This window comes from Cokeromyces recurvatus (assembly GCF_025118155.1).
Source record: "Cokeromyces recurvatus strain NRRL 2243 chromosome Unknown BX663scaffold_2, whole genome shotgun sequence".
Lineage (NCBI taxonomy): Eukaryota > Fungi > Mucoromycota > Mucoromycetes > Mucorales > Mucoraceae > Cokeromyces > Cokeromyces recurvatus.
In genome coordinates this window covers 1,364,806-1,387,832 of record NW_026251388.1, presented here as the reverse complement: position 1 = coordinate 1,387,832, position 23,027 = coordinate 1,364,806, and the positions used below count along the sequence as shown (strand labels likewise).

The 23,027-nt window shown below is 30.2% G+C and overlaps 8 protein-coding genes across 8 annotated transcripts; 2 read left to right on the top strand and 6 right to left on the bottom strand.

Annotated features, from left to right (window-relative positions):
• Nucleotides 1-1,476: 1,476 nt before the first annotated feature.
• On the bottom strand, nt 1,477-4,720 carry BX663DRAFT_495703 (uncharacterized protein). The gene is made up of 11 exons (XM_051525680.1): nt 4,616-4,720; nt 4,456-4,556; nt 4,196-4,380; nt 4,053-4,129; nt 3,809-3,989; nt 3,637-3,731; nt 3,043-3,561; nt 2,830-2,986; nt 2,350-2,773; nt 2,197-2,274; nt 1,477-2,135 (listed from the first exon to the last, which is right to left on the bottom strand). Exons 1-11 carry the CDS (start codon nt 4,636-4,638, stop codon nt 1,864-1,866), a joined length of 2,112 nt encoding a protein of 703 aa, XP_051387361.1. The 5' UTR covers nt 4,639-4,720; the 3' UTR covers nt 1,477-1,863.
• Nucleotides 4,721-5,260: 540 nt separating this feature from the next.
• On the top strand, nt 5,261-6,269 carry BX663DRAFT_495700 (adenylate kinase 1). Its single transcript, XM_051525679.1, has 3 exons — nt 5,261-5,642; nt 5,715-5,900; nt 5,993-6,269. The coding sequence occupies exons 1-3, from the start codon at nt 5,380-5,382 to the stop codon at nt 6,216-6,218; spliced, it is 675 nt and encodes a 224-aa protein (XP_051387360.1). The 5' UTR covers nt 5,261-5,379; the 3' UTR covers nt 6,219-6,269.
• A 1,332-nt stretch (nt 6,270-7,601) lies between these two features.
• On the top strand, nt 7,602-8,456 carry BX663DRAFT_495697 (deoxyribose-phosphate aldolase). The gene has a single exon (XM_051525678.1). It carries the CDS (start codon nt 7,718-7,720, stop codon nt 8,420-8,422), a length of 705 nt encoding a protein of 234 aa, XP_051387359.1. The 5' UTR covers nt 7,602-7,717; the 3' UTR covers nt 8,423-8,456.
• Nucleotides 8,457-8,473: 17 nt separating this feature from the next.
• Nucleotides 8,474-10,444, bottom strand: BX663DRAFT_557921 (BCS1 N terminal-domain-containing protein; the record flags this gene model as incomplete). The annotated part of the gene is made up of 6 exons (XM_051531791.1): nt 10,157-10,444; nt 10,054-10,091; nt 9,884-9,986; nt 9,676-9,824; nt 8,906-9,587; nt 8,474-8,819 (listed from the first exon to the last, which is right to left on the bottom strand). Exons 1-6 carry the CDS (start codon nt 10,333-10,335, stop codon nt 8,474-8,476), a joined length of 1,497 nt encoding a protein of 498 aa, XP_051387358.1. The 5' UTR covers nt 10,336-10,444.
• On the bottom strand, nt 10,333-11,984 carry BX663DRAFT_495694 (putative cysteine synthase). The gene is made up of 2 exons (XM_051525677.1): nt 10,503-11,984; nt 10,333-10,355 (listed from the first exon to the last, which is right to left on the bottom strand). Exon 1 carries the CDS (start codon nt 11,953-11,955, stop codon nt 10,750-10,752), a length of 1,206 nt encoding a protein of 401 aa, XP_051387357.1. The 5' UTR covers nt 11,956-11,984; the 3' UTR covers nt 10,333-10,355; nt 10,503-10,749.
• Nucleotides 11,985-12,077: 93 nt separating this feature from the next.
• On the bottom strand, nt 12,078-13,338 carry BX663DRAFT_495692 (uncharacterized protein). Its single transcript, XM_051525676.1, has 4 exons — nt 13,255-13,338; nt 13,139-13,183; nt 12,714-13,050; nt 12,078-12,649 (listed from the first exon to the last, which is right to left on the bottom strand). The coding sequence occupies exons 1-4, from the start codon at nt 13,291-13,293 to the stop codon at nt 12,354-12,356; spliced, it is 717 nt and encodes a 238-aa protein (XP_051387356.1). The 5' UTR covers nt 13,294-13,338; the 3' UTR covers nt 12,078-12,353.
• Nucleotides 13,339-13,660: 322 nt separating this feature from the next.
• On the bottom strand, nt 13,661-16,542 carry BX663DRAFT_465985 (protein kinase). The gene is made up of 9 exons (XM_051524048.1): nt 16,193-16,542; nt 15,821-16,117; nt 15,540-15,730; nt 15,313-15,468; nt 15,207-15,240; nt 14,757-15,138; nt 14,289-14,668; nt 14,139-14,212; nt 13,661-14,027 (listed from the first exon to the last, which is right to left on the bottom strand). The coding sequence occupies exons 1-9, from the start codon at nt 16,314-16,316 to the stop codon at nt 13,677-13,679; spliced, it is 1,989 nt and encodes a 662-aa protein (XP_051387355.1). The 5' UTR covers nt 16,317-16,542; the 3' UTR covers nt 13,661-13,676.
• Nucleotides 16,543-17,204: 662 nt separating this feature from the next.
• BX663DRAFT_495685 (lactate permease) lies at nt 17,205-19,840 on the bottom strand. Its single transcript, XM_051525675.1, has 6 exons — nt 19,631-19,840; nt 19,402-19,515; nt 19,199-19,329; nt 18,854-19,108; nt 18,673-18,743; nt 17,205-18,610 (listed from the first exon to the last, which is right to left on the bottom strand). The coding sequence occupies exons 1-6, from the start codon at nt 19,819-19,821 to the stop codon at nt 17,471-17,473; spliced, it is 1,902 nt and encodes a 633-aa protein (XP_051387354.1). The 5' UTR covers nt 19,822-19,840; the 3' UTR covers nt 17,205-17,470.
• Nucleotides 19,841-23,027: the final 3,187 nt, after the last annotated feature.

Here is a 23,027-nt window from a genome sequence, read left to right as displayed (position 1 = left end):
CATAGAAAATTACCAATGTTGCCGAAATGAAGCCTGAAGATGTGATAAATGCTCTCTGAGTCATGGTTTATTTTCCCTTAAATATAATATTATAAAATAGCGTTTCCCTTTCTTCCTTATATCTTTCTAGTCAAGTATATATGCATTTGTAAAATTTTATTTTTATTTTTAGGGAGCGAATAATTCAAATTCATATATAAATAATTATAATATAAATTGATGGGCTCAACGAAACAAACTCCTGTACCATAGACAGATATATAGTACCACATCTTCAGTCTTCATTTCTGCAACATTAGTATTGCTTGTCGCTCCTAACTCAACCCCAGTTGCCTCCACTTTGACTTTCAATGTGGTCTGCCTTTCTCGCAAAAGAAAAAAATTGAATTGGTTATGACTGTTGTACTTGATGATGGGTGTGATGAGAGCTTGTAATAAATCTCTTTTTTTTTCAAGGGTATTTGAGCTTAGTCTCTAATTAGCATGTTTATTGATGTCTTCCATAAAGTGCCCTAATTCCACAAATTTTTGTACTCAACACTACTCGTAAAGAGTGAACTTGAAAGCTACTCATATCAATCCCTACACCTTCTATTACTGATTTGATCCAATTTGCTATAGTGGCTGGTCTGACCAATGTAAGATTGCTTTTGAGAACCTCGTAGATATGTTAGAATTAAAGTAGGATCGTCCTGTCAATTATTTTCTAATTGGCATAGTGATTTTTTTTTTTTATGAATTCAAATAATTATTTTGACTGGACATAAACCCACATCTTCTTTGTTTTAACCCAAGATAATTGGTTTGATTTGAGCCTCCTTTGGAGTTATTGCATGAATGAGAATACTTAACCTTGAATCATCTATCTTCAGAATAATATTCCTATATCGCAACCTGGCCAATGTCAGATCTTGGTCTTGACGTAGTAGTTGTAAATTATAACAAAATGGTCTCGGGTTGAAGTTGTTCCAGAGATAGACTCTTTGCAAGAGACAAGGTAGTTTTCACATAATTAATAAAATAAAAAGAAATTAATATCCACAAGTGTACTAAAACTGAGAGCAGAATAAATATTATGCTGTAAAGTACGCTATACTAATTTTATTAAAATAATCTCATTTATTTTATAATAAATGATGGTTTATTTCTATTAACTTAGTTAAAAAAGTTAACTACAATCATAACCATCGCAAAGATGGAATCAGCTTCAGTAAAGACGAAGCTGGCAAATACCTTGATTTCCTAATAGTACTTGTTTCGTATTTTTTTTATTTGCTGACAATAAAGAACAGGAATTAAAGCTGCGGTTCCACAATGCATCTTATAAATGCCTTACATTGGAGGCAATATCGTATACAAATCGAAAAAAAAAGGTTACTCTACTAAACAACAACAGAAAGTGGATGTTCTAATGTGTTGTTAATGTCTGAGTGAATCAAATTCTTTTTGTTTATTTATTATTTGCTGAATTACATGGTTCTAAATTAAGAGCACTAGTTTTTGCTTTTTTATTTTGTGAACTTCGAAAAAAAAAAGGGGGAGGGGTTACAAAGAGCTTCGGCATATTTATAATTTAGCAATCCCAATTCTGTAACTTCTGTTCAGTATGAATATCATTACTGGACTAGTCAAAGTGAAAAAGAGTAAAAAGTAAATAAATAATGACAAATAGCAAAAGGGAATATTAATCTTTATTTAATTCTGACAGTCTTATTGAGAAATTCTTTCAAACCAAGAGCATAGATGTAGTTTTCTACCACTCTATAGTAGTAACATTATTCTGAAATATGTATGTATGTTACTAAATCGAATCATTATTTTTCTAGTGAATTTATATGTAAATAATATACTTTTTTTTTTGTTTTATAAAACATGTAATGTACAGGCCATAATACTGTTCCCATCTGGGCCCAGAGCATTGACAGGAATACAAGTAATAACAGGCAAATACTCTGAACGCTTAAGAATCTCTAATTGTAACAAGTTTCTACAAGTTTGATTTGTGATATCTAACTTGTCACAATAAAAGACTCTCAAAGAAAGTATTTGCTTCCATTTCTTTTCACATTGATTTAAACTTTCTTCAATAGTTTCGATAATATGCAAAATAATTTCTTCAAAATCAGTAGCGCTATCTGTAAGGCATAGTGATTAATTTATGAAAAAGAAAAAGACTTTATAAGTGTTCTATTTTACCTGATGACTGTAAAGCAATTGTAGTAAAATTCTTTTTAGGTAATATTCTGCTAAAAACATTAGGAATAATATTGATATCTGTACAAAATAGTATTAAATGGTTATAACTCAATATATAACAAGTAAATATTATTTCAACTATTTTTTTTTTACCTAAAGAGCCTTCTCCAAATTTTAGGGAATCTAGTCTTTTAATTATCTTTTCTTCTTCTTCATCCGAGGTATCATCATCATCTTCTATAAGGTTAGGTAAAGGAGCATTCAAGATAACCTGCCATTCTATCATTGCTCCTTTGGGAAGAGATGGTACAGCTATATATAAAGTGGGAGGAATTTGATTATCGCTATTTATATATGCCTTCCATGCAGCTTGAGCAAGTGGTAAATAAGATGGGTTACTAACATAACAGCAGCAAACAGCTGTATCTTTCTTCAAATTTAAATCAAGTACAGATACAATGTTTTCTAAATTACGTAAAGATAGAGCTGCTTCTTCTGCAAATGAACCAGGTGAAGGTAAATTTAACTTATTGGGCACAAGTCCAATTTGACCGGCAATAAAGGCATGACCTTGTGTCTATTAAATAGATTTTAAGCCTATAATATACTTATTTATAACTCTATTAATAATACCATAACACTTTGCGAATAAGGCCCAATATTTGCAGGTGCCCAATAAGAAATGCCTTGTACATGCATTGTATCTCTCTTTATATTGTCTAATGTTTTTATAGCAATAAGATCAATTTGCAAACGTGCAGGACCCTTTAAATGTGCAGCCACTAAAGCTCTAAATAGAATTCAATACTTGACGACTATCTTGGCATCATTCTCTAGATGTCTTACCTAGGAGCAGGATTTATATCAAAAAACTTTTTATAAACTGCATTAATTCTTCCAAAGTCATTCATATCAGTTACAAATACATTCATTGTAACGACGTCTTTCCAATCCAGGTCTAAATTATGTAACTTTTCCTGAACAGCTAACATACAAGCTAATGTCTCATCCTCAATTTTATCAAAATGCTGTGTAGTATTAAGTCTATCATCATTAAATGCAGTTGTTCCTTCAATAGCATAAAATGGTGCATGTCGCTTCAAATCATTGAAAGGTATTTTTTCTTGTTGCTGCTGTACTCTATTTAGTTTAACCTGTTGTATCTTTGGCTCAATGATTGTGTTTTCCTCATTTACTGCTGAAATGATTTTGTCGTATGAATTCCATTCTTTCCAATCTTGGATAATGACTTGACCCATATTCATTTCTTCTTGAGTCTTTTCTACTAAAGAACACTTTTTAAACTTTAAATAAGCCACTTGGGCAAATGCATCATCAGAATGGATCACTGTCTCTGTTTCCTCTCTAAATAAAATGGTTAATACTCCATACGTTATTTTTTTTTTTTTAAAAAAAAAGAAATGATAATAGTAAATCTACTTACATAACAATTCTTTTTTAAATAAAGGACAATCTATAGTGAATGTTTCGTATTCTCCTCCTTCACCACAAATATGTAAATCATATAGCTCGTTCTATAACTTGAATAGATCAATAAAAAAAAGAAAAGAAGAGGGAGAAGCTACTAGTAAAAAAAAAAAAAAAATATTACCATTTGACATAAGAAAGGATACATCTGTCCAATAGATTTTCCAAGATGAACTGGTTTTAATCCAATAGCAGCAATTTTAATAAGAATGGCATTCACGCCTGCGTTTGCCATTTCAAATAAAAGTTCCTTTTGCTCTCTTCTCCATAAGTAAGCATATGAAGTAAGACCCAAGCGATTACATCTATTATATAATTTAATACCTGTCTAACACATTCTTTTTTTCAATTTGTTTATATCTATTTACACATGTTCAACACGAACTCTTTGGTAATTTGATAAGATGGCACCTACTGAAACACCTTGAATGTCAGGATGGTGTTCCTAATACAATATGCATATATTTTTTAGATCTACTATTTTCGTCAACATACTATAAGACTCACTTACCAATACTTCTTTCAAAAGCATATATAAATCTTCAGTTTCGTCATTAGCAGTAAAAACATAATCGGATCCCTGTAATACTGATCCACCTATAATTTCTCGTCTGTATAAAGGTAGATCCATACACTCAGAATATAAATGAATTGCATCATGTCCAACAGTTTGATACATAAAGCTATCAAGCTCATCTTTTATATCAATATAAACAATTTATTATCATTATTAGTTATCTTTTACAACGATCTATTCATATAAACAATTACCCTTTCCTGATTGACTTGGTGGTTTCAAATTGGCAAGAGCGACAATTTCATGGCCATTAGCCACACATTGCATCATGTTATAACAACTATCTTTACCACCACTTTATTCACGTTAAGGAGACTTATAATATATATATATATAATCACAAGTTATCCTTACCTTACTAAAGCAACTAATTTCATATCACAGGTAATAATTATATTAAAAAAGAAAAAGAAAAAAGACATGTAACGCATAGAACACTGTTGCGTTATTTAAAAAAAAAAAAAAAAAAAGATTAGATAAAGTAATCAGATTGCTTACCCTTCACTCCCTCTTTTACAAATAAAAATAGGGTCTGGACAATCTAAAACGATAGATTACATAATATGTAATTCGATTTACTACTTAAGCTATCATGATTAGGTGTATATTATGATTTGATGCAATTTATTCTACTATAGAATACTCATCTCTTTAATAAGGAAGACTTATTTTACTTGCCGATATTAAACTGATCTTGAATTATATATAATTTTTTTTTGTTTTAGAAAAGAAAAAAAGTTTATTTAATGAAGAGATAATAGTTTTGTTAAAAATACAAAACGATATATATAAAGGAAGGTGTTTAATTGTTACATTTTTACAAGTACAGCATATTTTATTATGTAAAAAATAATTCCAATAATGAAGAAAAAGTAAAAGTAAAAGTAAAAGTAAAAAAAAAAAAAAAGAAAAAGAAAAAAATCATATCAGTGACTTTTATCTGTCAAACACGGATCCGATAATTGATCTCTTCTCTTTCTCTCTCTCTCTGCTCCCCCCAAAAAAAAGAGTCTTATATATAATATATTTATTTTCCCAATTATTTTAAAAAGATTCTTTTTTATTGTTTTTGTTTTTCTTTTCTTTTCTTTTTTTTAACTTACTGTAGAAAATAAAACATGGCTGATAATAATAAGCAACTTCGTATGGTCATTATGGGCCCCCCAGGTGCTGGTAAGGGTACACAAGCTCCTGCTATTCAAAAGAAGTTCAACGTTGCACACTTGGCTACTGGTGATATGCTCAGAGCTGCTGTTGCTGCTCAAACTTCTTATGGTCTTGAAGCTAAGAAACTTATGGATGCTGGTGCTCTTGTTCCTGATGAAATTGTTGTTGGTTTGATTGAAGAAAACTTGAAGAATAATCCTTTATGTGCTAATGGGTAAAGTAGTGTGTGTGTGTGTGTATGAATATATAAAATTAATGCATTTTTTTTTTTTTTTTTTTTTTACAGTTTCATTCTTGATGGTTTCCCTCGTAACGTTACTCAAGCTGAAAAATTAGATGCTATGCTCAAGGAAATGAATAAGCCTTTGAATAATGTTATTGAATTAGTTGTTGATGATAAACTTCTTGTTGATCGTATCTGTGGTCGTCTTGTTCATCCTGCTTCCGGTAGATCTTATCACAAAGTTTTCAAGTAAAGTTTCAAATTTAACATAGATTTTGACTGAGATATAAAAAAAAAATAACTAACTGAAATTATTATTTTTATTTTCATGTAATAAATAGCCCTCCTAAGGTTCCTATGACTGATGATATTACAGGTGAACCTCTTATTCAACGTTCTGATGATAATGAAGAAACTCTTAAAAATCGTCTTAAGGCTTTCCATGAACAAACCGCTCCTGTAGCTAAATATTATAAGAAGCAAGGTGTTTGGTATGGTGTTGATGCTGCTCAAACACCTGAAGCTGTCTGGGACTCAATTAACGCTATTTTTGACAAGACTCTTTAAAAAACACGTGTGATGGCTTTTTTTTTTTTTTCGTTATGAAAGAAAAAAAAAAGAAAAGAAATTGTATATAGACAAGCTATATTTTTTTTTATTCCACAATTATGCATATCATAATTTTCATATTAATTTCTACATTTTTTTATACTATTTGTAACTCTAGATTTATTATCATAAAAATTAAAAACAATTAAAAAGAAAAAAAAATTGTTTTGTTTTACTTTGTTTTGTTTTCGTAATTTGAACTTCAGAAATCTGCTGCAGTATAAAATATTTCAAGTCAGTTCATATTATATTGGGTATAATCATTATCCAATCAGATGCATATTATAGTGATTAGATGCTTCCTGTTATTACAATATTTTTATTGGGTAAATGCTATGAGACATTATTGGTTGAATATCATTAGCAATTGATGATAGTTATATAATGATATAAGATTTATAATTGAAGTCTACACCATTAGTCCTTATCGTAATGTTGTTGAGAGAGGTCAATACAATATAAAATTTTACTTTTGACACAGATTCAAGTTAATGTGACACTTATTCTAACAAAAAGCTAGTAATAGTGGCAAAAACCTCGAATTGAAGAACTGAAACAAACTTTATAGAAGAAAAGAAAATGATAATGGTAGAAGAGGATACTATAACACGGCGGGTAAGATAACTCTTCTAGTGGAAACACTTTAAATGCTTTCTATCAAACACAATTCAAAAAAATAAAAGCAAAGAGTTTCTATTGAAGTTCCGACTACAACAGGAGAGATAACATTCACGATGCTTAGTGATATATCTTATCAGGACATAATAGATATTTTCGTAAGGAAACTAGCTTCAATATTAAAAGTAAAGTGAATAAACACACACATAAGGGGAGAAGTAATGCTAAAGAAGCTATAATGATTTTTAAAGTAGTGAGAACTAGAAAACTGAGTAGGATAGATGCCATATAAAAATAGTCTTTTAAATTTCTATGAATCATGTTCTAATAATTCATAAACTAGTTATTGCACGTACCTTTATTGAGAAACAAAGTTATAAATGTGTGTATTTTGTCTTTATATTCATCTTTCCTGAATTCTATTGATGAATTTTGAACAATAGTGAAGTGATACTGAGATTAATTTTATTCCAGGAATTACCAACGTAATACAAGAAGACTGTAAAGAATGGATTAGCTAAGTTGTTAGTCTTCTTTTTTTTTTCTAAACAAGAAACAATAATGTTTAGCTTTAGAAGAAAGCTATTTAGTGATTGTATATTGCTTCCAACGAAATGTCTATTTATACACATAGATGTCATTAACTTGTATTATTCACTGTGACTTTTCTATTTAAATAAACTTTTTTTTTCCCTCTCTAGTGTACCCATGCTGGTAAGAATTAAGATTATTGATTCATCAGGATTATTACTGTTGTACACTATTTACGTTTAGTCTTTTTTTTTTTCTTTTATTATAATTATTGTTATTGTTTTCTTTTAAAATAAAATAAAATAATAATGACACTTATTATCACTGAAACCTTGACTGCTGAGAAACTTGGTAAAGTATTTGATCATGCCATACTCCGACCTGATCAAACAACAGAGGACGTCGTTAAAGGATGTGAGATCGCTAAAGAATATGACTTGGCTTCTGTCTGTGTCAAACCCTGTGATGTGAAACAAGCTAGTGAATTACTTCAAGGCACAAATGTAATGGTTGGTACTGTCATTTCCTTTCCACATGGTAACTCAACTACGGAAGCTAAGATAGCTGAATCTTTACAAGCCATTGAAGATGGTGCATTGGAATTGGATGTCGTCATTAACATTGGTCATCTTAAATCACGTCTTTATGATCAAGTTGGTCAAGAATTGAAGGATATTGTCAAGATGGCCAAAACAAAATTGCCTAATGTCATCATCAAGGTCATTTTTGAAAATGCTTATTTGACAAAAGAGGAAATTGTCAAGGCTTGTGAATTGACTTGTGCTTCAGGGGCTGAATTTGTCAAGACTTCAACTGGTTTTGCATCAAGCGGAGCTACTTATGAAGATATCAAACTGATGAGAGACAGTGTTCCTGCTTCAATGGAGGTAAAGGCTTCAGGAGGTATTAAAACATTAGAACAAGTTTTGAAATACCTTGAATTGGGCGCTACTCGTATTGGCTCATCTTCATCAGATAAAATTATAGAAGAATTTAAAAAATTACAACAGTAATCATTGTCTTTTAATAAATATATAAATAAAAAAAATAGCAATTGTAGTATGTTAAAAATCTTGAATTAAATGTGTTTGTTGCTCTTCTTCTTCTTCAGTAGAGCCATCGTCTTTCTTTCCCTTTTGATGTGATTTAACCCATTCATCTACTAATCTTACTGCTTCCTCTGGTCGTTGCTTATATCCCATTAAGAAGCCTTGAAGATGAGCCATACTGAATGTTTCTTCAGGAATCTTTGAGGCAAACAAAGCAGGAAGTTGAGAGTCACTTTGTTCCAAATTGGGATAGAATTTTCTAAATAATTCATCTGCTTGTTTACGCGTAGCATTTCCAAAATGAACACGTACGTCAATACGACCAGGACGAATAAGAGCATCATCTAATTTTTCTATATGGCTATCATGTATATTAAGTAATTCATAGTACATTGGATGCTTCCAATAATATATATATATATATATATATATATATATATACGTTACTTTGTAGTCATACATAAGATACGACCTTCCTGTGCAGCAACACCATCAATTGCATTTAATAATCCTGAAAATGTAATTTGGTTAGCTGCAGTTAAATCTCCTTTTACTCTCTGAATAAAAGCTGCGTCAATATCTTCTAATAATAATATACATCTACTAGGCGTATCCGAAACGAGTTCACTTAATGTATCATCTGTCATACTCTTATTACTCAAGTTAACGACATAGATATTTAACCCTAGTTCACCAGCCAATGAATATACAAAACTTGTCTTCCCTGATCCAGGTGTACCATATAATAGATATCCTCTTCTATAAGGGATACCACGATCACTATACCATTGCTCTGAAGAAAAAAAGTCCAATGCATCGTCTACTAGTTTTTGTTTGACATTTGTAGGGATCACAATCGTACTTAACGGTCTCTTTGGTCTTGATCGTGTTCTCCTCCAAGCTCCGTATTGATCTGCAGCAAATACGACTGTTCGACTCTTGTCACGTTCAATAAATTTCTTTTGCGCCTCAAATACAAGACTTTGCAATAACTCGCGTGATTGTCCAAATGTACTTATTTGAATTCGCTCAAGTAAAAATGTATTTGAGTTATTAGCCTGGTTCGATGTACCAGGACGTTCTCTTGTTAACCATAAGAGACGATTTCTATAAGTAAAAAAATGCATACCTTTTAATGTATAATAAAATTAATATTACTGTATTTGTATGCTTTTTTATCATTATTTTTTTTATTCTTTTTCATTGCACTAATATACCTGGAGCAGGCAGGAAATAAACAGGAGGTAACATTGCGTCGATACCTTCGCCTGTTAATCTTTGTCCTGCACGAACAATACTTGTTGAAACAGAAAATCGTGAAGTCTTTTTACTATAAGGCTGCTCACTTAACCAATTCAAAATCCAACTTTATGCATTTAAATAGTTAATAATTGTATCAGGAAATTACTTGTATATTCACTTTACCTATATGATTCATCTCTACTATCAAAATCAGCTGTAACGATGGTCTTCTTCTTTAAGAATTCGAAAAAATAACTACCAAAATATCTAAATCCAGCTAGTACACCTTTATTTATTTATTTTAGTGAACATTCATTATTGTTAAAATAACACACATAACAACTTTTCCATACCTCCAATAACTGCTAATTGAAGACCTCCAGTAGCTAATCTAAGTATATATATATATGTTTATTTAAGTTTTAAAGTACTTGAGGAATTCAGAAATTGACATACTCTCCTACACCAAGTTTTTCTGCTATAACTGTAATGAGGCCTCCTATTGTTGTACTAGACTCTGTTGAAGAAGAAAATCTTCTTGACGAAATTGCATTTGTCTTTAATGCAAGTTGAGGATAATTATACGGCGATGTTAAAAATAAGTTTTTTCCTGTCACTAATGATCGTTGATTCATGTTGTCTATTAACGAATTAGGTAGTGAATTCACAACAATTTATGAATAGAACTCTTCCCCAGTTTATAAATTGTCGTATTTTAAAATTTTAATACCTCTTGCATTTCGTCTTTATTTTATTTTATTTTTATTTTTTATTTATTTTTTTTTTTTTTTTTTTACGATAGCGCTGGCTCCGTTTTATATCGAGAATAATGTAATCACCGCACAATGGGCAACTTGTTATCGCTGTCACTACTTTATCAAAGAAAACAGTCTATAAACATTTTTTTTTTATTATTATGTACTTTTTCTTTTCACAGAATTCAAGTATATATGTATAGTAATAATAATAATAGAAAAAAAAAAGAATGATGAAGGAAAGGATAGAAATCTATGATACATGCAAAATAGTGATAATAATAATAATAAAACTTATTTAACAAAATCAAGAACAGATTCATCTGGTTTCAATTCAGTATAAATATTTTGTTCTTTAAGATATTCATCACTCCAAAATTTAGTTAAATGGCGTTGGCCAGAATCATTTAATAAGGTCACGATAACATGTCCAGGTCCTAATTTCTTTGCTGCTCTAACAGCTGCAACGCAATTAACAGCAGAACTACTACCGATAAATAATCCATCCTCACGTACAAGATAACGTGACATCTTGATTGCTTCTTCATCTGTCACTCTAAAGGCGTCATCAACCAAATGTCTTCCTTTATCAAAATTCTGTGTCAGACGATTAATACCAATTCCTTCTACTACTGTATCCACTTGATGTCTCCTTCGATTTCCTTCTTGTTCAGTAGGAGAATACATGACGTTATATTTTACTTTATTGTATAATCCAGAGCCTTGAGGGTCTGCCAAAAAGACCTTCAACTTTTCAACACGCTCCTTTAAATAACAAGTAATACCCGACAAGGTACCTCCCGTACCTGCTCCCAACACTAATGCATCAATGCGGCCTCCTGTTTGACGGTAAATTTCAGGACCTGTAAAAGTATAATGTGCTTTAAAGTTTGCCTCGTTTTCAAACTGATCTGCAAAGTATCCTTTTGCTTCTCCCTCATGAAAGTTACTTGCTCGCTCTCTGGCCAAATTAACAAACTGTTTCTTATCAATAATGCTGACAGGTCGAACCTTTTCAACTGTAGCACCTAATTTTTCAAGTAATTGATATTTTTCTTTAGCTTGGTCGTCAGGCATCACAATCCAGGCCTTATAACCTTTAGCACGAGCAATCATGGCAATAGAGATACCAGTAGAACCTACTGTACCTTCAAAGACTGTACTTCCAATATGGGGCTTCAAGATACCTTCTTCCTCTGCAGTCTTTATCATGTTAAGTGCAACACGGTCTTTAGAGCTACCTCCTGGATTCAAGAATTCGGCTTTTCCAAGAATTAAGCATCCTGTAGCTTCAGAGAGACTTCGAATCTTCATAAGTGGTGTGTTACCAATAAGTCCATCGACACCTTCAACAATGTCGGGTTGTTGTTGTTGTTGTTCATTACTGTCATCTAAATCGTTGTCTTTCTCCTTAAAATAGTAAAACAAACTTGTTGCTAACACTGTTAGTGCGGAACCAGTAAGTAGGCCAACAATAAGAGCTTTGTTTGAAGAAGCCATGGCTAGAGCTATGTATACATAAAAAAAAAAAAGAAAAAGAAAAAGAAAAAAAAAGGTTTACATATTTTAATAATTGTGACTTTTATGATAAAAATCGGAATTCTTTCTACAATCCTCATCCAGTTTAGTTAGCCTATTTTTTTTTTTTTTGCTTACATGCGGTTGGATAGCTCGTACAGCTCTCTTGTCTTCTTTCTGATTAGAGTTTAGAAATACCGAGAGTAAAAAGATGAATTCCATTTCCTTATTCAGATTAATAATACATTAATTCTGAAAGCCAGTATAGCTTTGTAGAATTATAAAAATAGAATCAGGATATATATTTTATATACTGTTTCTTGTCCCAAAAAAAGAAAAGAAATGTTCACATTATATACACATTTTATTTATTTATTTATTTACATTGAGGATAGTTTATCAGTTAAAAAGTTGACAAGGTTTTCTCTTCTCATCGCCTTTGCTATAGGTATTAAATAAATTATAACATGTTGACATTGCTCTCTTGATTTCGTTTCATACATGTCTGCAAATGTAGCTATAAAATTCGATTCATTATAGTGAGCTGTCTTGATTTGGCGTACAAGAGATAGTTTTAATGGCCACAGTGACATGAAACTATAAAAGGATGAAGTTAAGTGTGCGTTTTGTTTTGATGTCTTGGTCTCTGTTAGCTTGTGTAATTTAGCTGTTTCAACTACATAAAAGAATACAACTTAGTTTAAGGATAACGTTTATATAATGACTATATCAACACATACCTTGCTTTAGAGATTGTAATCTTGCACGTTTTTTACCATTAATGTGTAAGGTTGATTCAGCATCTGAGAGATAATTTGTATCTTCTTCATTCGATTCTAATCGTGCTCGTTTTAATGAATGTGTTGACGCTATCGAAAGATCCTCCTCTTCCTCTTTATGTTCTACATTTTGTTCTAATATTGGTGTAGTAGCCATTGTCGTCTCCATTGAAGATGTTGTATCGGATGTTGGTGTTATTATTTCATCACTCCAAAAGACAGTTCGTAATCGTTCAAGCACATTAAATAATTCATTACGTTGTACATCGAATATATTTTCACATAAAGGTGGCGCATTCTATCATTATAATGTTATTCATTCAATTAGTTAAATGAAACACACACACACACACACACAATTCAATTTTTTTTTTTCATGCATTTACCTTATTTGAATCTATACCATCAATTGGACCTACTACTTTGGATAACTTATATAAAGAATAAAGGTAATATTTAATATGTTTATAATATATTTTATATTATCTGAATATTGACTTACTTCATTGAGATCTGGATACGTCGCTTTTATAATAGGCATTGCTTTTTGTTTATTTATTCTGTAAATTGTGAAATAAAAAAAAAAAAAAATAAAAAAAAAATATATTGTAAAAATATAAAAATAAGTATTTATTTTTTTTTTTTAATAAATAAATCAATGTTGATCCTTCGAGTAATAGTTATTTATGAATTAACTTCCTGATTTATACATAATAACAAGGCATGTTTATTTTAATATTTATATTATCTGTATAAACTATAAATAAGCTGTATAAACTATATGTGTGTACGTATGTATATATTTGTATAATATTACTATAAATTGTATATTATGCTGATTTAACAAACAAACAAACAAAAAAAAAAAAAAAAAAAAAAAGAAAAAAAAAGAAAAAAAAAAAGAAAAAGAAAAAGATAACCATTTTAATTATCTCTTCTACAAGTAGCCTCACGAGCAGCTCTAATAAGGGGAGTAAGTGTATATAAAGGATCAGCATATGCTATGAATGGATGCTGGAGCATTTTCGCTGCTGTTGGACGACGGTCTACATCAACTTCAAGACATTTACTTAAGAAATCACGAAATACACCAGATAATGCTTCTGGATTTTGTAATCTTGGAGTACCATTATTAGCAATCAAATACAAAGCTCTTAAAGGATTTTCATTCAAATAAGGCGGTTCTCCTTCAATCATTTCAATCGCCATAATACCTAAAGACCAAATATCTACCTTTGAGCCATATTCTTTACGTGCCACTACTTCAGGTGCCATCTATACCAAATATATATATATATAATTCGTTAAAAAAATAAATAAATATACATACACATATATATACATAGGAATAAATAATTGGAATATTTGTTTTTTAATGCAGTTTACCCAATATGGAGTGCCAACCATAGTATTACGCTTAGACTGCATTTCATTCAATTGTGCACAAAAACCGAAATCCGCTATATAAAACAAAACCAACCAAGAAATATATGAATATAAATAATGTATACTATGTAATTATAATTTGAAATTTACTTAGTTTAATATCACCAGCTGAACTTAATAAAATATTATCACTTTTGATATCACGATGAATAACCCCTTTGGCATGGAGATGTTGAAGACCTTCAAGTACTTGCTTACATACGGCAGCGATTTGTCCTTCCATCATCATGTTATTAGTGACGACATCAGTTAAACTTCCACCTTCCATATATTCCATAACAACCCAAAGATCCCCTCTCCACAAATAAGAATCAATAAAGTTAACAATATTTTTATGCTTTGATTCCTTCATGACTAATATTTCATTAATAATAAGCTCCTTCTTCGGTTGTTGTTCTAAATTCATTTGCTTGATAGCAACTGGGAAATTACAGTCATTAGAATAAGCAATGTATACTCCACCAGAAGCACTATGAAAAAAAAAAAAAAAAATTAAAATTAAAATAATAAATTTAAACAAAGTTGTATTTTCATCTCATATTTATTAGTTTCCCTTACCCTTGGCCAATCTTTCGCATATTTGAATATATTAAAGTTGGATCTGCTTCTTTACAAATAGATCTTAACTTGGCAATTACTTCTTCGTCTCTCATTGTATGTCTACGTTCCCTAACCCGTTGTTTAACAGTACCTGGAGATCCAGTTAATGATTGCTTAGGCATCACCAATTTAGGTTGTGTATGTTTGTTATCACGTCGCTTCGAACTCAATTTGCGTTTAATATCATAGTCACGCGCAGCATGAGGGTTAGGGGTCGATGATTTGAATTGTTCATGAGCTAGTCGTTCTTGTTCCTTTTGTTGCTGCAAACGAATTCGTTGCAAACGTTGTTGATAAACTAAAAACTCTGGTGTTTGACGCTGCATATGCTGCTGATGTGCTAAATATGATACATTTTTTTTTTAAATTTTAACCTGTCAATAAATAATTTATATATAAAATACATACTTTGATCATCCACTTTTCCTTGCATATTTGATTTCTTAAGGGAAAAAAAAAAGGGACATATAAATAAATGTTATCAAATCATTCAATTCTTTTAGAAATAGTATACCTCTTGTAGAGTTGGTAGAGTATCTCTTTCAAGTTCGTCTTCAATCTCTTCTTCGTCTTCATCTGTTTCTAATGCATGAGCTCTTTCCATCTTGTGATAAACTGATTCATCATGATTTCTATTCTCTTGATAAAATCCAATAGCGTCCAATACTGCCTAATAGAATACACACACATATATATATTTTAGTTGAATTTCAAACACAATAGAAATGTATTATTATTTACTTGAGGATTTTGATATTGTTCCACTTTTGATATACCGGAATGTTGCAAAAGCGTCTGCCATTCTTGAGGCAAACCAGTAAATTCTCCAGTTTTTGCATCAAATCCTACATGTGTAACATGTTTAGTATTGTAAGGACCTGATATCTCCATCTCTTGTTCCTGATTTGATTGTTTATCCTTGTTAATTAAGTCTATATTGTATATATTAATATATTTATATGTATATGGTTGAAATAATAATAATAAAAAACGAGACCTCCCCCCCGCTAACAATAATTTACCATTAAAGCTACCAACAAATTTATCAAATACACCTTTAAATGTGGATCTATCTCTTGCCATTGATCCTTTTGGTAACAATTCTTTAGGCGGTGATGATGCATTCATGCTGTTATTATGAGTAGGGGAAGCAGAATATTTTATCTGTAAATGGGATGCCGTATTTGGTGTGCGTTCACTCTGTGCTCGATTTAATTTAGTACGTCCTGTTGAATGGGATCTGCCCTTTTTTGCATTATTTTGTGATAACGTTCTTGATACGAATGATCCTGAAGGTTTATTATTTGGATCACTACGTGCTAAAAAGGAATGTTTTCCAAAATAAAAAAAAAAAAGTAAGTACAAAATAAAATAAAATATGTTAGAAATCCAACCCATATCATTCTCGGAAATATTAGATGACTTTAGAACATTATATTCTGTGTTATTAAGGTTAAGCCTTTGAAGATGATTTGAGAGTCTTCTATGAAGTCCATTTCCATTGCTTGGTGATGTCATGTTTTATTTGTTACTGTCTCTGTTTTGCTGTTTAAATTGTAAAAAAGAAAAAGAGTGATTAGCAAGTTTGAGTGCTGAACTTATATTTGTATATATATAAATATATATGTGTGTATATATATCAAGAAGAAAAGAAAAAGGAAAGGAATAAATAAATAAAATATATAAGGAAGAAGAAGAAGAAAGAGTGTGAAGGCTTATTACAGAAATGTAAAAGAACTAAACTAAAAGAAAAAAAAAAAAAATAGAATAAATAAAAATAAAAATAAAAAAAAAAAAACCCAACTTAATGATTTAGCGGAATTCATATTTAATCATCAACAATAACTTTATTATTACAAGCTAAAGAAGGAATGCTAGTAATATTGTACAAAGTTTATTTTATTTTTATTTGATTTTATTTTTATTTTATGTTTTAACAAATTTAGAATTAAAAGGTATTCATTGCAGTAGAAGACTTCTTCTTTTTATTTTTATTTTTTTTTTTCAAATGAGAATACAGTAGAACTTTTATTATTTATATGCATTTATTTATTCAGTTATAATTGATTTGCAGCATATAATTAGTATAGTTTAAGATGTAAAAAAAAAAAAAAAAAAAAAAAATATTTATATACTTTTTTTTTGTTTTTTGTTAATTTGTTACCATGGAATATGCATTGTTGCTTCCTTTCATAGAATACACTATTTTGCCTTTGGGTTCACCTCTATTATTATAATTGTTGTTATTTTTCAATTTTTATGTCAAAATGTAAAATACATTGTTATAAACAACAGTCGGCCTCTAAAAATGCATTACTTATTATTATTATTATTATCATTATTACTCCTGCTAATAATTAATTTATTAAGCAACTTTTGAAACGTATTTAATTTGCACGGATGACATAGTTTATATTCAATCATTTATTGAAACATGACAAATAATAATTTATCATGCCATATTACTATTATTATGTGACAAAGTAGTTATCATATTTATATTTATATGTATGTTATATGTTATGTGTATATAAGGGGGGCGGGAACGGGGATGGGGAAGTGTTGGTAATACGAAAAGGAAGTAAAGGGAAATTAAATAATTTAAACATGTTTAAATAGGGTGAGTTTTTTTTTTCTTCTTTTTTCGTGTGGTTTCATTTTTATTTTTTTTATTATGGATCACCAGGAGGAATAATACCAGGTATAGCATACTGTTGTACACAGGCCATTGCACCTACACAACAGACTAAGAAAAGTGAATGTAAGATGGTGCGTCTCAAGACTTTTCCTTCTTGACCTTTCAAACCAATAGTAGAAACACCAGTTGTCAAGTTTTGAGGTGAAATCATCTTGGATGTGATTGCACCACTTGAGTTTGTGGCAGCCATCAAGACTGCAGATAAACCAATTTCTCTAGCAGCCACGACTTGCAAATTACCGAAAAGGGAGTTAGCTGATGTATCACTACCTGATAAAAAGCAAGCAAACCAACCTAACCACGCCGACAAGAATGGGAAGGCACGTCCAACAGAAGATAATGTTAAGCCGACTGTGTAGGCAATACCAGAATAATTATAAAGGTATGCAAAGGACATAATGAAGGAAACAGTAAAGATGGGTAAGAGAAGTTGATGGTATGTTGCTTTTAAGGCGAGCCAAAAGATCTTTGGATGAGAACCATTCCAGAGAACAATAGCAGCAAATGGGAAGGCTGAAACAAGAATGGCAGTACCAGTTCCTAAAGGTTCAAAATTCCAAATGGCACTATAACGTTTACCATAAAGGGTCAAATAGACTTCTTCATGGAGATGTGGCCATTGGACTAAGGTACGTCCATAATCGGGGACCTTGGCAAATGTCCAAATAATAACAACAAGGACAATCAGAATCCATGGGCTCCAGGCTAATAAAGCTTCTCGAAGATTAGGCTTCAATACCTCCATTTCCGAAGGTTTTTCTTTAGTTTTATAAGGACCCATATCATGATCAGCTTGAGAAGATGTTTTATCAGCGATATTTTCAATAGCGTTTCCTTCCTCTTGTGAGTTTGCAACTTCAATTTCAGATGCTTCTATTTTACTTGATGTAGTGTTTACTCTATCCAATTGATTTTCATTACAATCTGATTGTGAATTATTATTATGGGTATTCTCTTCATCTATACTAGATGACTTGGTAGTATGCATCGTGGCATAGTATTCAGGTCGATATTTAGGTCTCCAGAACTGAACAAAACCAATAACAGCCACTAAAGATACAATACCAGCAATTAAGTCTGGCAATTCAGGACCCACTAAATTTGCAAAGATACCCTATATTATGATGTATTTAGAAAAACGAAAAAAAAATAATAGTAATCGTTTTTATACTATACCTGAGTAACAGCAAATGATAAACCAGCTACAAGTGCAACTGGCCAGCACTCAATAAGACCAGCTCTAAAACCTATATAAGATATGGTTTGTAAATATTAGGAAAAATAAAAAGGAGGGCACTTTTTTTTTCTCTAAATGTAAAATCAACAAAAAAAAAAATCTCCCATGTTTTTTTTTTACCTGCAAAAAATATCATTGCATAGAAAGGAAGGAGTAAACTTAAAAGGGGTAATTGACGACCCATCATGGCTGATAAACTCATTACAGGTAAACCTGTGATAGATGCTAATGTAGTGACGGGAATACCCAAGGCACCAAATGCTACAGGTGTTGTATCAAATAACAATGTATAAGTTAATGCATCTAAAGGATCAAATCCAACAGACACCATTAATGATGAACAAATAGCACCTGGTGTACCAAAACCTGCCACACCTATTTGTAAAAATATGAGTCAACATGAGTTTCTTTTTATATATATATATATGCATACACATATATATACTTATATACTTTATTATGTACCTTCTAAAAGAGCACCAAAACAGTAACCGATAATCAATAAAATAATTCTTGTATCAGGAGGGGTATAAGCTAAAATCCATCTACGAAAATAATCAAAAAGGCCTGAAAACACGGTTATATTGTATACAAACCTATAAAAAGAAAGGAGAAAGAGATAGAATATAAATATTCTGGTCTCTCATATAAATTAAATGTATTTTTACATCGCATTCACGACGATCCACATAACTGGCCAATTAGCAAAGACAACTCCATTTCCAATTGCTTCAAAAGCTTTTTGTGCAGGCATATGCCAACCGAAAATTGCAATAAATATACTGTAGTATACAGAAGAAAAAATTAAGTGTATTAGACTCTATCTTTGTATCTCTCTCTCTCTCTCTCTCTTTTTTTTTTTTTTTTTTTTTTTTTTTTTTTTTTTTTTTTTTTTACCAAACAATAAGACCAGATAAGGATGAATATTGGGCAGGAACTTTAAAAATGCCCAACAAAACTAACACTAATAAAAGAGGAATCAGGCCGACAAAGAATGAACCGATAAGACTATTGCCAATAGGAGTTAATGGTTGAACAAATATTCCTTCAGCCTCGAGGCCAGCAGGAGCTGTAGGTATGTTGACCATTCTTTTGTATCTTTTTTTTCTTCTAAATAAAAAAAAACAATAAATAAATAAAAAAACAATCAATAAAAAATTGTTTCTTAGGGAATTTTTATATGAGTTGCCTATAGCAACTGATCTGAGATATTGTGCATAAAAAAAATATTTTTAATTTTTTTTTGGGAAGTTAACACAAAAAAAAAAAAAAATTAAAATTTTAAACCTTTTTTTTTTCTTTTTGTGGGGAAAAACTGGGGAAAAAAATAAGAAAGACTCCGAGTAATTTATAACAAATGATTAACTATTATCATTGAAAAGAAAAACAATAATAATTTATTATACATCATTAAATACATAAGATTGAAATCAGCATCTAATTTATGCACCATTATGTAAAATAAAAAGGAAAGAAGGATCATAAAGTTATTCTGTTTAACCATAAAAAGCTCTTGTATTTCTCCTATTTTCCTTTTGTTTTCACACCTGTAAAAAGAAGTTTTTTTTTTTTTTTTTTTTTTTTTTTTTTTTTAATAAATTATATAATAATATAGAATAAAAAAAATAGCATAAGGAAATCCACAAATAGACAAGAGTCAAACTGATTAATTTTACTATAAATATACATATACATGTATATGAATATATACGTGTGTGTAAGTGTGCATACATGTACATATATAGTTCTAATTATAATTCAAAATACAGTATAAAATCCCTTTTATATACATTTATATACATACATACATACATTCTATGACAAGATACAGTTATCATATAGAGCACAATGTACAACTGAGCGGATTTACTATCATTATTACAGCCACTAAACTTTATGTAGATCAAAATTTTTTCACATATTGTAACTGGAACCTTACACATTGGGTTTTTATTTTGCGGGAATTTGCTTCTTTGAAACTTATAACGATGTTTGATAGGCGCATTCATTTGCTTTTTTTTTTCCTTCCAATGAATTGTCTATGACTAAAACTCAAAACCTCTCACAATACTCTCTACAAAAAAATAAAAATAAACAGCTAGTTATTAGTTCAAGCAACAGCAAATTATTGACAGGAGTGAATAGACATAGTAATATATTAATAGATGAAACATATTTTTATCAAAGCTTTAAAGTAGTATGCTTCACGGTGAAACAAGAAAACACGTATTGTTATTGTTTGAATACTCGAAAAAAGTAGAGTAAAAGTATCAATTATTTCTTTTCACACAGCTTTAGAAGCTAAAATAGCACTAGTAGCGAAGAAAAAAAAAAGAAGATAGAAAATGAATGGGCTAGTAAGTCTGACAATGTATATAAAAAGGTAAGAGTAGTACAGATGATACTAATCACAGGTTTAGCACTTTAGGAGATATAGATAAGCATGAAAAAAAAATTGAAGAATGTTCTTATTTATGTGCATGTATTAAAAGTTGTATACCATGTTGTTACTAACGTCAAAATCAGTTGAGCAAATTTAATTCGTTAATAAAAGATAAGCTTAAAAAATGATGTGCTTTTGTATGAAAAAAAAAAGCACTAATTATAATATGAATCCGAAGAAGTATCTGCAATAGTGTAACTTTAAAGTGTTTCCGAGGGTTACTGTAGATATCATCATGGAATAAAAGTATATTTGTAACAATAAATTTTGCATTAAATAATAGCTTACTAAATATTATTGAAAGAGAGGCTCTGTTTGTATGTTCATTAGTTGTATACATTCTTATCCTGTTTCTGTGTAATTTTTAACTTATTGATGGCTACAATAATATTATACGCAAGCAGAATGGTGTTGTTTTTGTTTTCTTTTATGATTGACGAGTATTAATATTTAGGTCCCAAGTCTTTTAGAATAAGTAATTAACATTCTTACAATGATACCTTCGTTTGTTATTATTAGTAGGCCAGTTATTAATGGGTACAAGGGTAGCTTCGTTTGAAAAGCTATTGTTTATTACGATGTGCCTAATAGTTTCTAATGGGAGTGTGGTCATGGAAATTACTAGCAGGCTCTCAAGTATCATTCCTTTCATCATAACCTTTCCACCTGGACTTGATATAGGTAATTACCAGAGCTGTCTTTATGATTAATTACTACTTCCTCTTCATAAGTATCAGTTTCAGTATTGCCCAATTTAACTTCATGCAATATAATTTTAATATAGGTAGGAGGAATATCTCTTGGTAAGAGTGCCCTAGTACCATCAACTAATACATAACTTCCACCTTGAGTTTTCCTTTTAACAGTGTAATTACCAACATAGAGAGTGAACACTCTTATGAATACAATTCATATTCTTAATCATGACTTGACTACCAGTGGGTATTTTGGTTTAAATCTTAAGAGTTCAACTGAACTCGTCTTGAGCAACTCCCTGTAAGGTTTTTATTTTATTATGAATAGCAGATAAGACAGTATTATTAAACTTGTTGATTTTTTTGTTGTTGTGACCTTTTTTTTTTTTTGACAGCAACATACTATAACTTTACATAGCTTGATAACACCCTTAAGATTGATGAAAATAAGAATAGAAAATTGTAAAGAAACTAAACAATAGTCCATTATTTTTATTTATGACGATATTAAAAGATGAGCTATTCATATAAACATATAGGGAGCATCTAAAGTGATTGATGACTGAGTAATATTTAGTATAATTAAAATCATGAATAAGTATAAAATTAAGTTAAAATCAAGCTATTGTTAATCTAGGGTCAAGTAACTTTGACTAATTTATTTAATACATACAAATAAATATTTATTGAACCCTAAAAGATGTATCTATTCGTATTTCTTATTACTAATGTAATACATATTATATTAACTCATATTCTTTTCAATTCAAGAGTAGAGTAGACACGTTTAATAATCGTTTCAGAGATATAAGGTCTCTTGCTTCAAATGACGTACCTGATTTACTCGACTCTAAGAGAATATGTAAACTAAGATATACAATAATACATCATATCTTTTTTTTATCTATTTTATGCAGCATGAAGGTAATTAGTGACATAGTAAGGTATCACTACTGACTTTAAAGAAGAAAAAATGTATAAAAAAGACAGAGTTCATTTTGTAACTTTTGGTAAAACTTGGGTTATTAAGAACAACTGTAACGAACGTTCATAAAAAAAATGGTAATAGTAATATACAAACTTACTATTTATATTGCCTCTAATTATTTAATATTAAGTTCAAGAGATATGTAAACTTAAATCAAATACTTTTGTT

Excerpts from the sequence above, each read along its gene's own strand:
- BX663DRAFT_495703 (XM_051525680.1), bottom strand. The coding sequence starts at position 4,638 with ATGAAATTAGTTGCTTTAGTAAG. Across the intron at positions 4,557-4,615 it reads AAATTAGTTGCTTTAGTAAG|TGGTGGTAAAGATAGTTGTT; the intron begins GTAAGGATAACT and ends ACGTGAATAAAG. Across the intron at positions 4,381-4,455 it reads ACCAAGTCAATCAGGAAAGG|ATGAGCTTGATAGCTTTATG; the intron begins GTAATTGTTTAT and ends TTGATATAAAAG.
- BX663DRAFT_495700 (XM_051525679.1), top strand. The coding sequence starts at position 5,380 with ATGGCTGATAATAATAAGCAACTTCGTATGGTCATTATGGGCCCCCCA. Across the intron at positions 5,643-5,714 it reads AATCCTTTATGTGCTAATGG|TTTCATTCTTGATGGTTTCC; the intron begins GTAAAGTAGTGT and ends TTTTTTTTACAG. Across the intron at positions 5,901-5,992 it reads TCTTATCACAAAGTTTTCAA|CCCTCCTAAGGTTCCTATGA; the intron begins GTAAAGTTTCAA and ends TGTAATAAATAG.
- BX663DRAFT_495697 (XM_051525678.1), top strand. The coding sequence starts at position 7,718 with ATGACACTTATTATCACTGAAACCTTGACTGCTGAGAAACTTGGTAAA.
- BX663DRAFT_495694 (XM_051525677.1), bottom strand. The coding sequence starts at position 11,955 with ATGGCTTCTTCAAACAAAGCTCTTATTGTTGGCCTACTTACTGGTTCC.
- BX663DRAFT_495692 (XM_051525676.1), bottom strand. The coding sequence starts at position 13,293 with ATGCCTATTATAAAAGCGACGTATCCAGATCTCAATGAA. Across the intron at positions 13,184-13,254 it reads CGTATCCAGATCTCAATGAA|TTATCCAAAGTAGTAGGTCC; the intron begins GTAAGTCAATAT and ends TCTTTATATAAG. Across the intron at positions 12,650-12,713 it reads ATTACAATCTCTAAAGCAAG|TTGAAACAGCTAAATTACAC; the intron begins GTATGTGTTGAT and ends TCTTTTATGTAG.
- BX663DRAFT_465985 (XM_051524048.1), bottom strand. The coding sequence starts at position 16,316 with ATGACATCACCAAGCAATGGAAATGGACTTCATAGAAGACTCTCAAAT. Across the intron at positions 15,731-15,820 it reads ATTTGTTGGTAGCTTTAATG|ACTTAATTAACAAGGATAAA; the intron begins GTAAATTATTGT and ends TATACAATATAG. Across the intron at positions 14,669-14,756 it reads ATGCGAAAGATTGGCCAAGG|TGCTTCTGGTGGAGTATACA; the intron begins GTAAGGGAAACT and ends TTTTTTTCATAG.
- BX663DRAFT_495685 (XM_051525675.1), bottom strand. The coding sequence starts at position 19,821 with ATGGTCAACATACCTACAGCTCCTGCTGGCCTCGAGGCTGAAGGAATA. Across the intron at positions 19,109-19,198 it reads TTTTGGTGCTCTTTTAGAAG|GTGTGGCAGGTTTTGGTACA; the intron begins GTACATAATAAA and ends TTTTACAAATAG. Across the intron at positions 18,611-18,672 it reads TATCATTTGCTGTTACTCAG|GGTATCTTTGCAAATTTAGT; the intron begins GTATAGTATAAA and ends ATCATAATATAG.